This window comes from Drosophila kikkawai, chromosome 3R, assembly GCF_030179895.1.
Source record: "Drosophila kikkawai strain 14028-0561.14 chromosome 3R, DkikHiC1v2, whole genome shotgun sequence".
Taxonomy (NCBI): domain Eukaryota; kingdom Metazoa; phylum Arthropoda; class Insecta; order Diptera; family Drosophilidae; genus Drosophila; species Drosophila kikkawai.
In genome coordinates this window covers 22,604,530-22,617,500 of record NC_091731.1, presented here as the reverse complement: position 1 = coordinate 22,617,500, position 12,971 = coordinate 22,604,530, and the positions used below count along the sequence as shown (strand labels likewise).

General features: G+C 39.3%; 1 protein-coding gene and 1 long non-coding RNA gene across 2 annotated transcripts in view; one reads left to right on the top strand and one right to left on the bottom strand.

The window, feature by feature from the left end:
- LOC138929016 (uncharacterized) overlaps positions 1 to 557 on the bottom strand; it is a 695-nt gene extending 138 nt beyond the window's left edge. Inside the window, exons 1-3 of the long non-coding RNA XR_011445439.1 lie at positions 453 to 557; positions 66 to 386; positions 1 to 5 (exon numbers count right to left, since the gene is read on the bottom strand). The exon at positions 1 to 5 is cut by the window's left edge and continues 138 nt beyond it. This is a non-coding gene — a long non-coding RNA (uncharacterized lncRNA). The remainder of the gene's footprint in view (positions 6 to 65; positions 387 to 452) is intronic.
- Positions 1 to 10,160, top strand: part of TkR86C (Tachykinin-like receptor at 86C) — an 18,165-nt gene extending 8,005 nt beyond the window's left edge. Inside the window, exons 2-7 of the mRNA XM_017164896.3 lie at positions 5,919 to 6,064; positions 6,317 to 6,530; positions 6,637 to 6,771; positions 8,582 to 8,662; positions 8,789 to 9,136; positions 9,355 to 10,160. Coding sequence (XP_017020385.1) covers positions 5,919 to 6,064; positions 6,317 to 6,530; positions 6,637 to 6,771; positions 8,582 to 8,662; positions 8,789 to 9,136; positions 9,355 to 9,952 — 1,522 coding nt within the window. The 3' untranslated portion in view covers positions 9,953 to 10,160. The remainder of the gene's footprint in view (positions 1 to 5,918; positions 6,065 to 6,316; positions 6,531 to 6,636; positions 6,772 to 8,581; positions 8,663 to 8,788; positions 9,137 to 9,354) is intronic.
- The last annotated feature ends 2,811 nt before the right edge of the window (positions 10,161 to 12,971 follow it).

Genomic DNA, 12,971 nt, shown 5'->3' with positions numbered 1-12,971 from the left:
TTGTTCTTCAACAAAAAAGTTTTTTTCCATAAATCAAAAGTAGGAATTCTGTTTTTCTGACTTACCATTTTAAAAGGACACTCCAGTGGAAGGTTTGTAGATCGGCGTATTTCAGTGAGAATCATCTTGAATGCATAATTTGATTGAACGCTCCGCAGTACCTTGCAATAATCCACATGTACTGATAAATACTTTGTTATCGATGATCCTCGCTTTACGGATATCGTGTAGTTTCCCGTGGCATCGATTACGTCTTCGGTAAAGGAAATCTCAACAGAGAATGTGCCTGTGATTTTGGATGTTCGATTTACCCAGCAGTTAAAATTTTTAATTTTCTCTGGTAAATAGTTCAGGCATTCAATCTTTGTCATTAAAGCACCCAATTTCTGGCATTGGATATACAAATAAAAATAAATTAAAGACTTACACGTTTTTTTTAGAATTTTCTTTACCTTTGCCTGAATGCTGTCCAAAAAGGTGAACAAGAAAATCAAGAGAGACAAATTCGCACCGCGTTGAAAGTACATTTTAGTTTAGAATCGAGTTTGAAATAAAAACCAAATCTAACATTCATTAAGTTTAGCTGGATAATGTGTTTTTGACATTCTGGCAATTATTTATATGAAGTAATTAAGCCGATATCTATCAATATTATCATTGTTTCCACTAAAAGCTTCGCTAGTCAAACATAGGTATATATTTTGTATTTTAACAAATGTAATTTTTATAAAGTATTATTTATTTATTTCTTATTATTATTTGTTTATTTTTTGCAACAAGCAAGCTTGCCATATATAACCTACTTTTCTTTTATTGCAATTAAATTGAGCGTTCGATATTGAGCCAAATTTTTCTGTATAGCTGGGCGGAGCTTGAGACTGAATTCCATAAAATAATTATATAATAACAATTAAGGAATTCGTGGGCTAAATGGATATATGGACGGGATATGAAATGTAAATGCAGAAATAATTAAACAAAAAAACCAATTACCGAGTCCATTAAGTTCCACTCAAAGCTGCTGCTTCGACACGCCGGTAAATTAGTATTTTAGTGACTCTGTGCCACGGAAAAGTACCTTTAAGTTACGTGACACTTGCAGAGCTGTAACTTGTCCTTAAACTTTGCCAACTGCCGGTGGCAGTCGAAGTTGCCGGGAGAACTATAAACACGGTGTTGCAGGCCCAACTTTCAGCCTGCGTGCCTCATGCTTAATGAGGTCGTTTCCGCTGGATGAAGACCTGGTCCTACCCTGGTTTCGACCTCTTACTTTGGGTGCACTGGCTGGAAACGGGAGCCAAAAAGGAGCCGCGAATTCAAGCAAGGACCCAAGCAACCGGAGAAGCCAAGCCAAGGAAGAGGAAGTAGCCGCAAGACCGCCAATTCGGTTTGCAGCGCTGGCTTGTCATGCATAAAATATTCAGTATTCAGTGAGAAATAATAAGCGAGATGTGACTGTAAATGTGCACTGCAATGAACGGAGCTGCAGGGATGACTCTATGCGCTATTTACAAGTACGTGGCTCTCAGGGTTAAGCATGGGTGACGTGGGTTAAGGGCCGCCCTCTGTGAAGCGACATGGGTGCTACGTCAACTATTAGCTGGGTTAATGTGAGTGAGTTACCTTTGTGAGTGCGACGATAAACTCGGCTGACTGCCAGTTAATGACTGGCAATTTGCTTGAAACCCCGCAGAACGGGAAATTACCGAAGGGTGAACTATAATTGGTAGTAATTTCTTTAATGTTCCTAATTAGCTGGCAGAATTTGCTTAATAATTTATTTGATTTGAGTCGATACTAAAACATTATGATGTCTTACTTAAAGGAAGATATTTTAACTTTGAATTTACGTACTTGCAGATTAATTATAATTAATCATTTTTAAATAACATTGAAGTTATCCAAGTTAATTGTTTAATTTATCCAATTAATTCCTTTCCACAAATTAGTCTAAGCAGCGTAAATAAAATCAACGCATAAATCCAAAATTAGTCATTCAGCAAATCGTATTTCATTACAAAACTGTGCATGGTGAATACCATAAATTAAAATAATTGCTCATTGATTTATGATAATTGCCACAATTTATGAAATTATCCTTCTCGGCCCTTCAATATTTTCTATTATTTAGCATTTAAAGGTCAGCATTTAAAGGTTGTTGTGTGCTGACGGAAAATAAAGCCTGCACTTATATAGTAAACAACCGCAAAATCGATTCAATCGGAAGGAAATCGCAAAGTTGAAATACAAAATAAAATGTGGTTGTGTGGATTGCGAAAAGTATTCAATTTGCGCATCTGTTGAAAGGACACGCGACATTCTTTCACTTTCAGCGAATCAAAGTAGCTGACACTTCTGGGTCTTTCGTCGCAAAAATTGAAAAAAAAAAGAACAATTCCGTTGGCTGCCAAATTTGCTGCACAATTTTATGGGAATTTGCGGAATTTGCATACTCAGCCAAATTGAGTGCGGGCCAAAAAAGAAGTATGAAAGTCAGTTATTGCTGCCAAATTCGCTGGGGAAAATCGTCAGAATTTCCCGGCAAACACCACACAAATTATGAGTATACTATGTGGTATGTCGATGGGAATTTCCGCCAAGGTCCACTCGGAAGTAATTAGTTCTCTTTGGCCTTCCGTCTAGGAGTGATTATTATTATTATTGTTATTATGGCGAGTTTTACAGGAACAAACGGGAGTTTAGCACGGATTTATAATGGCATCAAACTTAATTAGGCTGCCAGAAAAGAGAAGAAAAGAAGTGAAAAGCGGAGAAAATGGAGAAAAATACAAATTACGTTAATCAAGTGAAATTTGCCTAAATTAGGCTGAAAATGTTCACGACCCCCAGGGAAGGAGGGCATTGGGTCTTGACTTTAGTCTTTTGTTTGCCCCTGGAGCCCACGTAGCCCCCGGAAAAACCCACTCCATGCCTGTCGCCTGCAGCCGAGGGCAGCCATAAATCTGGTGCCAAGTTTTTCCCAGTGTTTGTTATGAGTGAAAAGTTCCTTAGACAACAGCAATTATCATAATAGAAAAGGCTGCCCAACTTGGTCGTTGTGTGTGGGAAGCTCCAAAAAGAAGGCAACGAAAAGTTTTCAATTCAAAACATCGTAGGTGTGTGTGTGTGTTTGAGTTGTTTTTCCGTTTAAAGAGTTTTAAACAAATATGTAAATGCACATTGAAAATATTCCCAAACGCTATTTGCATTATCCAATTTAAAATCGTGTATAATATGCCTTGAATGAAATAAATATGTTAATTATTTGCTTGTGTGCCCAAAACCCCTTTTGGATTTGCGTAATAGTAAATAAAATATCTAATGTGCATTGGCAATTGGCAGGTAATTAGCACATTTTTCATGTTAAACATTATCAGTTATACATTTCAAAAGCGAAATTAAAACGTGCGTATTACACGGCGTATACGCAATGCTGATTATGTGATATTGTTGACCGGGGCTTAGTTGTCTATACCCTAATTAAGTTCTTGTTTCTGTCTGCTGAAGTATCTAATTAAATGTGAAATCGATAGTCGAAAGGGAATGTAAGACTCGTATATCACGAGACGTCAGCCAAATGAGAGCAAAAACACCAAGGAATTGTGGTTAAGATGAAGGCATAGTCACGTAGCTAGACAGGTAATTTAATATAGATTTCTTTCTATATATATAAATCAATATTTCGATGGGGTCTAGTAACCTTTAAAAGCAGTTTGCAACAAATGCTGCAGCATATTTTTAATTAGCTATTATGTTCATTGATATTTCCAGAATATTTATAAAGCCATTTTAAAAATAGTAATTTTATAATTCTGTTTTAAGTGTCTTCGCCAAAAGCCTGGCTTCAAAGTATAAGCTTGGCCATTTCTATTTAATGACAATTTTGATTAAAATTTGTCTTTTATGTTTACCAGACAACTTAATTTGAAAAAAATCTCTTATTTCACATTGGTAAGTCATAAATAAATCACTAAATAAGCATTTAAATGCCATAAAGCAATCTCTGCACGACACAAGTGCATATAAAACACGAAACCATTTCCTAGAAACAGTCTCTGCCCATTGAGGTGCTCGAAAATATTTTTATTGCAATTCAGCAATTCAAATATCATGCATATATGCACAATTTCATCAACGATTGGCATTGTAGACACTCGTCAATTGCACTGTTTGCCAACCAGAGTTTTATTTCAAGTTCATTGATCCGTAATCAGTGTCGTGGGTGTGTGTGTGTTGGTTATATGCAAAATATTTATAGCATTTTGCAAACAAACCAAACGAATGCATCTTTTATCAACAGTCAGTCGAAGTGGGGAATATTTATAGAAATTTTTGCTGGTTATTTAGTGCTCAGTGTGGTGCCCAATTAATTTGAAATTAATTATGACTGTCGACTATTTTGTGGGTCTACACAATACCCATCAATCAGGGCATCCATCATGGTTAGACATACAAAAAAGAAAAAAGTGAGGGAAATTTGATGCCTGAGAGACAACTGAACAACTGAACAACAGCTGAAAATGGCAATGAAAATGGATGAATGTGAGCGATTCGCTTATTGAATTTTCGGTGGAATTGTGTCTGTTGCATTTTGAACAGAAAAGGGCAGAAATGGCACGGCTCATTGGTATTGCTCATACGCCGTGTGGCCCGCAACAGACAAAAGAGGCAACGATGGCAGCCAGTCGATCCCCCGAGGTGGGTGTATTCAGCAGCTACATAAATCCATGGGCAGCCATCGAACAAGCTTTCCCTAATTAATGGGGTTTTGGTCATTCATGTGGCTACTGGCTAATCAAAGAGGAGGAGCTGCCTTGGACAAAGGCAGCCAGCCACCAGAAATTAATTAGCGACATGTTCTTTCACATCAGCAGTACTGTGTATGGCTGTCCCGATTAGCATAATCTTTAATATGCTAATCAGTTTTCCGCTTCCCCAGAGCCACCTTCTTAGCTCAGAGTCCTCCTTTGATGGAAGTCATCCTCCGACGGCGATTGCTGCTCATTTCCGCTGGCCAACGGATGTCGTCGGTCCAATGAAATTACAGCACAATTTCTGCTAGTGCTTCTGCTGAGTTTTATGTGCACTGGGAAAAATAATGTTCTATTCTATTCTCTTTATAAAATCCAATAAAATAACTACACAATTTCTGATAGTGCTTCTGTTGAGTTTTATGTGCAAAACGATTCTAGAAATTAAGTTAATATTGAGAATCTTTAGATCTTTGTTTAACTATATTTCAAAGAAATAAATAGTTATTTTATTTTTGGTTACTTATTAATTATTAATTAAATTTTATCAGTGCACCATAGAGTTCTGCTTCAATTTCGATAAGGACACTTCTTTTGCGGCAAATTTCCTTTAAGAATTTTTCGCCCAGTTTGTGCTTCATTGATTTCCCATTGTTATTGCTCCGGCGGACGACGCTCGAGAAGATCTGAAAAGGTTTGCCAAATCGGAAAGTTTGAGGCAGTCTGTGATTGAATTTGCCAAATATTGTTTGCCCAGAAGGGTGGCCGGACAAGTAAAAAAAGAAAGTTGGATTAAAGCCCGATTCTTGGAAAACATTTTCCCAGTGAAAATGCTGTCAACGATATGCATTTGAGTTTATTTCTAAAGGGGGTTTAGTTTTCACACAGAGTGATATTGATTTTAAACGTTAAATGCCTAGGAAAGGCTTAAAATATTGAATGGAAAAATACTTGAAAGGATTTAATCTGCCTAGAAATAGAAAATAATTCAGCCAGTTTAAGATTAAATAGTTGTATTTTTTAGGGCTCTACTCTTAAATTGTTTTACCTTCTATATTGTTCGATTTAATGTACCTGAAATTGTTTTCTAGGGATTTGTTTAACCTTACATCACTTGCTCTCAATTTTTTCAATGAAATTTCCTGTCTGCTTTCAATTCGCCCGCAGAGACTTTCTCACCGAGTGCCTGTTCCCATCACCGACACGACCGTACGAGTTGCCATGGGAGCAGAAAACCATTTGGGCCATCATTTTCGGCCTGATGATGTTTGTGGCCATTGCCGGGAATGGTATTGTTCTCTGGATTGTAACAGGTAAGCGCCTGATGGCAATGGCCTGGTCTGGTCCATTCGACAAAGCGGCTTTAAAGCAGTTAAGAGGAGAGAGAGAGAGAGGGTCGAAAAAATAACAAAATCACGTATACGCCGCATGGGCCGCAGCCACGCTCTAATATCCGGCAATTTTTGCCTCGGCCATCACGTTTTGAGCTCTTCCTTCCCTTTATCTCTCCTGACTTGGGTTTTCCCTCCCTAATGTACCGATTTTGCCCGATTTGAACTCCACAGGACATCGCAGCATGAGAACGGTCACAAATTACTTCCTGCTGAACCTGAGCATTGCCGACCTGCTGATGTCGTCGCTGAACTGCGTCTTCAACTTTATATTCATGCTGAATTCCGATTGGCCATTTGGCTCGATTTATTGCACCATCAATAATTTCGTGGCCAACGTCACGGTCTCCACATCGGTCTTCACCCTCGTGGCCATCAGCTTCGATAGGTGAGTAGAGTCTTTGCCTTGGCGTCATCTAATCCTTGCATAAGCACATCCGTTTTCTGGGTTACCCGTCTCTGTCATGTCATTCAATCCTTCCTTCCTCCTGCAGATACATCGCCATTGTGCATCCGCTAAAGCGGCGAACGTCGCGTCGGAAGGTGCGCATCATCCTGGTCTTGATCTGGGCACTCAGCTGCGTGCTCTCGGCGCCCTGCCTGCTCTACTCCAGCATCATGACCAAACAGTAAGTTGGCAATTGCCAGTCCGTATTCGAGTTCACGGAACCAATTCGAATTTGATTTGCTTATCCATACTAAGGGCTATGAGAAGGTTTGGATTCAAAATGCAGGCTTCCTATGATATTTACTTAAGTTTATTTTTTATATAATATTATACATTTTATAATGGATACTTAATATACCATTTCGTATTATAATTTATATTCGAAAAATGGTGTAAATGTTGACTTAAAGGGTATACAAACTTATCTTGGACATAACAAACCTTTCCATTATTGTTTCTGCTTCGCCAGTTTGCGAAACGCAAAGCATAAACAAGCTTGTAAGCCAGAGCTTAGGAGGCACCAAGGGGGAGACGGATCCCTGTGGAGTGGCGAAGCAGTGGAGGAGCTCCCGCAGCTCCTGTATCGATTTGAGAGGGCAAACAGATATAAAATGAAATTCCTTCCACCTTCCTGGAATGCTGCCATATTTTTTCTGTATTTTTTTTTTTTTTAGCATATTTCTTTATTTTTTCGGTGTTGATATAAGCATTCACATCCATCTAAATCACCTCGTCGCCTCGGCTCCGACGCCTGCCTTCATTTGAATTTTACGCAAATTTGCAACATTTCGGGGAGAGCGGTTTGTGTGCCGGTCGGGTGTCCTGTTTAATAGAATTGAAGCATTTTTTATTTAGACTCTGCGCAGGCGGAGGAGTCGAGCCCTATTCGGGATAAAAGGTCTCCCTGGGCAACAGACTTGAGGCATAATAAAGATGGCAAGTTCATATATCAAAATGTGATAAAGAATAGCCGAGGCTCAGGGCACGCACAAATATACACAGAAGGTCCTGGACTGTAAGAAGAAGTCTATGAAAAATTGGATGAACATTTTCGAAGAAAACCTCAAAGGTGATAGATAGTTAGAAGGCTAAAAAGGATATTTACAATGGCAAATAAACCAGCGAAGACAAGATTAGCCCTGCAAATAAATAGCTCTTGCCAGGTGTATGAGGGTGTGTAAAATTGGATATTTATAGGTGTGATTAGGCGCATTTATTTGGATTAAAATTAAATTTACATGCAGCACTTCAGGGAACTGAGCTATTTTTAAAAGTGCGAGGGAAGATAATACAAATAAGCAAATTCATTTAAAGGAAGTGCAAGTTTAGTAATTAAATAGCAACACAAGATGCTAATTAATAATAAAAGCTTATACTTAAAATTGATGAGAAAAGAATAAAATGTAGGTATATTAAATAATATCAAAAACTAGAGCAGACTTTCGTGTTAAATCAATTATCGAGTGACCAAAAACCGAGGCATTCAAAATCAATTGAGTATGCCTGAAGTGGCGCAACTCCCAAACGACCGTCGATGGGGGAACATCAACATTTTCGGGGCGGAACTCGATGGTCAAATTATGACCTGTCTGTCTGCCAGTTGCCATAGCCATAGCCCTGTTATTAATGGCCCGAAAAGTGCCGGTAAACAGTGTAAATGGGGACCGAGTGTTATGACGGAAAGGGAAGGGATACCGTGGCAGCCCTTTTAAGTGCTCGACAACTTTGAGGCATAAAATATTTCATAATTTGGCAAATTAAGTTTTCAATTTCGAGGACGACGGAAGTGAAATTTGTCAGGCCTGTAAAGGCAAACTTTCTTCGTCCTTCGAGTCGCTGAAGCGTGAAACTTAACAGCTTTTTTACGTTCGAGGAAACTGCGGCGGGTGTAATTAAATGATGAAATTTTGATTTCGGTGCTTCCGAATTATAAACATTTGAAGGCATAAGTACCAAGTATTGATTTATCGAATTCAATGGTCCATTCACAGATATTACAATGGAAAATCGCGAACAGTTTGCTTTATGATGTGGCCGGATGGAAGATATCCCACCTCGATGGCGGATTATGTGTGAGTAAAATATAAACATTTTTCTCTTAATAATTGGTTTATAAGATATAACAGATACCGTATAGAATTTCGTAGCTTTTTTTGCATTTATTATTAGTATATTTATTTAATTTTTTCTTGAAACAGTTACAACCTGATCATCCTGGTGCTGACCTATGGCATTCCCATGATCGTAATGCTCATCTGCTATTCCCTTATGGGTCGAGTCCTGTGGGGCAGTCGCTCGATTGGCGAGAACACGGACCGCCAGATGGAATCGATGAAGTCCAAGCGAAAGGTGGTGCGCATGTTCATTGCCATTGTGTCCATCTTTGCCATCTGCTGGCTGCCGTATCACCTGTTCTTCATCTACGCCTATCACAACAACCAGGTGGCCTCCACGAAGTATGTTCAGCACATGTATCTCGGTTTCTACTGGCTGGCCATGTCCAATGCCATGGTTAATCCCATTATTTACTATTGGATGAATAAGAGGTAAGTGGGGCTTTCTAATGCGGGAAAGCGAGTTATAGTTGGGAAAAATCTATATTAAAATCCAATCATCATTAGTTTCCTGGAATCTGCAAAGATTATCCCTTATTTTGTAATAAAACTACGAGATATTTTTACATTTTATTATAATTCTAACCCCAACTCATAAAACTTGACTTTTAAAATGAGTAATACAATTAAAAATGAAATATTTTTCGCAGATTCCGGATGTACTTCCAGCGCATCATCTGCTGCTGCTGTGTCGGCCTCACCCGCCATCGCTTCGACTCGCCCAAGAGCCGGCTGACGAACAAGAACAGCTCGCACCGGCACACACGAGGTGGGTACACCGTCGCCCACTCGCTTCCCACCTCCTCACCCCCAGCCACCCAGACCAGCAATCCCAAGACCAACCACCCATCATTCCTGACCATCCAAGCCATCCAAGCCTCCACCCAGTCGCACTTGTCTCACCCGATCCCCACGCCACATTCCGCAGCCGAGACCAAGAGTCAGTGGAAGCGCAGCACAATGGAAACGCAGATCCACCAGGTACCCACGACCAACTCGTGCCGGGATCAGCGGCAGTTGACGCAGTCGCAATCGCTGGGAGCGCACAGCGGAGGAGGCGTTGGCACGCCGCGTCCTGCGGTCGAGTGCATCATGGAGCGGCCTCTGGACGGGAACAGTTCGCCGCTCTGTCTATCGATAAACAACAGTGTGGGCGAGAGGCAACGCGTGAAAATCAAATACATCTCCTGTGACGAGGACAATAATCCTGTCGAGCTGGAGCACAGTAGCGGTCCCAAGCAGCTGTGATGTTGTCCCCAGCAGTGGTGTCGCGACTGCGACGGGAACGGTCGGTGAATTTTCCAGGGTTTCGTTCCGTTCTGATGGCGAAGCAAATGCAATTTGCCATTGCTTACTCTTCTGTACATACACACACGCCCATGCACACGAAAAAAGAGAATATATGTATATTGAATATAGAACAGGCCGAGCAGGGTGGATCGATTTTGAATACAGATAGAGAATTGAAGGTGGAAGAAGGTTTACTATTCCAAAGCGGTTCTCGTTCTGAGAAGCTTTTAGGTTTTTATTAGGAAATTAAAAAATATTAAAAAAAATTATGTTTAACAAAACAAACTTAGTTTGGGTTGTGATAAATATTTTATATATTTTGTATAATTTCAAGAATAAACCACTGTACATTTATTTTTAAGACCCTTCTTTCGCAATTAGCAATTAGCCTTTTTCCAAAAAAAACGCCATAAACTATATAAACCCCCAGAGTTTAATATTTTAAAGTACGTTCCTTAATTCATACTGTTTCATAATTTGCAGGACAGAAAACTTTGTACAGGATATTTAACTTAAGAACCTCTTTTAACTTAATTGTAATGCTGAAAAAAACTAGACTCAATTGTAAATATATAAAATTTAACTAAAGTCCTAAAGTTTCTAAACAATATAAATGATGTATTCCTTTCGCCACTAGAATTCCCCTTCAAGTCAAATTATTTCCAAATCGATCCACCCTGATGCATAGTCAAAGTTAAATTTCCGGTTGTCAAAAGAATAAAAAAGAGTTCAACTTAAGCGAAAATGGGAAATACATTTTCAACAAATTGAATTTATATATGTCTTTGTATAAAGAGATCAATCTATCGACACTTTAACCATCGAAGAGCTGTAAGTTTTAACTGTTGTAAACGTCTAGGCTAAGCCGAAAAGTGTAAATACAAGCTAAGGTTTATGGATACATATATCCGCATTTACGTTGTGCTATTCGTTTGAATAAATCAATTAAAGGAGCCATGACATTTTTCACTTTAAAGCTGTTTAAAGCTTACTTTATGAATGGAAACAGAGGTGTCTACGACTTCTCGGTTTTGTTGTACGTTTTATTCTTTTTCGTTTTTGCCTTTGCCATCTGTAAATATATGTGAAATTGCAAAACAATGTGTGTAGTTTATTAAAAAAAAATAAAATGTTAACCAGGAAACACTTGCATCGGACATGAATATTTATTCCCTCTGACCTATTTGCATGGACAATTAGTTGCGCATTTCGGAAAAAGGCTAATAAAGGTGGCTTCCGGGTGATACAAGCCAAGGCTTTCATGGTCAGCTCCGGGCAAAGGACAATATTTTCATTGGTAATTGAAAATGCCCATGGAGGTGAGCTTAATTCCGCTTGAATAAATACTAATTCGGCTGAGAAAAGCGTGCTGCTAAAATTATTAAGTCCCAACCCAAAGGGAATTTGCATGCCATTATGTTCGCACACGTATTATTTATGCAAAGCTCAAAGTCCAATCCCATTCAGACGAGTTAGCCATGCACGAGTTAATATTTGTGTGTCTGTAGTTATTACTGACAGCCACAGCCATGGCTCAAAAGGTCCCTTAATGCAAATTCCCAAAAAGGGGAATCCTTTCAAATGCCCCAAATCATATCTTCTTCAGTTTTCGACCTTCCACACTGCCTTTCAATAGTTCAATTTTAAAGGATTTCGCCTCCTTTGAATCCGACGGCAAACAGATCTCCGAGATATACGCATAATGGCGAACCGATTACAAAATGTAATTGAAATGCAAACCGAGACTGGGGCTGAAAGCGTATACCAAGCCACCAAATGGTGGTCCTCTGGGGGCCCCCGTTCAACTATCTAATTGAATCACAGACAAGTTTCGAATGCGAATCGAAACCAGAACGAGCGTCAGAGCCAGAGCCAAAAACCAAAACCAAAAACCTGAACCCAAACACAAAACGTTACATTTTTACTGCGAGCTTTGGCAGCTTGGAGAAAGAGTGGCGCTAATGCGACAAATTGCTCGTTGTAATGGCTCTACAATGGACCGATGGACCTGGCCGGGGTTTTATTCGAGGTAATAGGATTTGATGGGTTCCGACAGCTCCGTTCACCGAATAACAATTTGCATAATAAGTTGATGTTTGCATCGACTTTGAACCACTTGTCGTCGAGCCCCCCATTGTCATGGCAGCCGCAGAGAGTGAAAACCAAAACGAAAGCGAAAGCCTTTAAGGCATAAAAAAAGGCAAACCAAAAAGCAGTTGAAAAGATTCTATTACCACAAATACAGGCATATGTTGGGGGGTATATATCCCAGCAATAACTTTATATGCATTCACATGTTTGGTGCTCCGTTTCCCCGGCAACAGACTGAGCCTGAGAGTCCTGGGGTCACACCACAAATTGTCTGAGCAAGTATGAGTGGTCTGGCCTCGAATTAGGTCCCTCGATGCGTAAGTATCTCATATCAAAATGAAATGGCTAATCAATTTTCATATGTGGCCATAAAAAAGAGGTCAGAACTATTGCCCTAATGGAGGGGTTTGGTAGTAAGCTGGAAAAAACATACAAAACGTAGCCAAAGGTTAAGGTTCAATTGCATTACCAAAATTAACGCCGCATCCTGTAATTCCAACTGTCATGGTCATGTTTCTGTCAGAGCATCCGTTTCTCTTGTTGTTGTTTCTCTCTCCTACGCAACAAGGATTGGCATTTTATGTATTTATTTTCAGGGCAACAATTTGTGTTTTATTTATGTAGTGAGAGTGGCAAAAATAATACGGAAAAGCAGTGAACAATTCTGCGGAATGACAACGCAATTTTAAAAGTTTCAAGGGAGAGAGTGAGTGCCTCAGTTAATTGGCTTTGTGATATTTGAAAGGAATGTTATAAATGTAGAATATTGGTGTTTGGATAACAAATTAAATTTTTGAAAAAATTGCTAAGGAAAAATATGATTGGGAAATAAAGGGTTTTATATTAGTTGGGTAATTTTTTGAGAGATAGTTACAAGAATTTATTT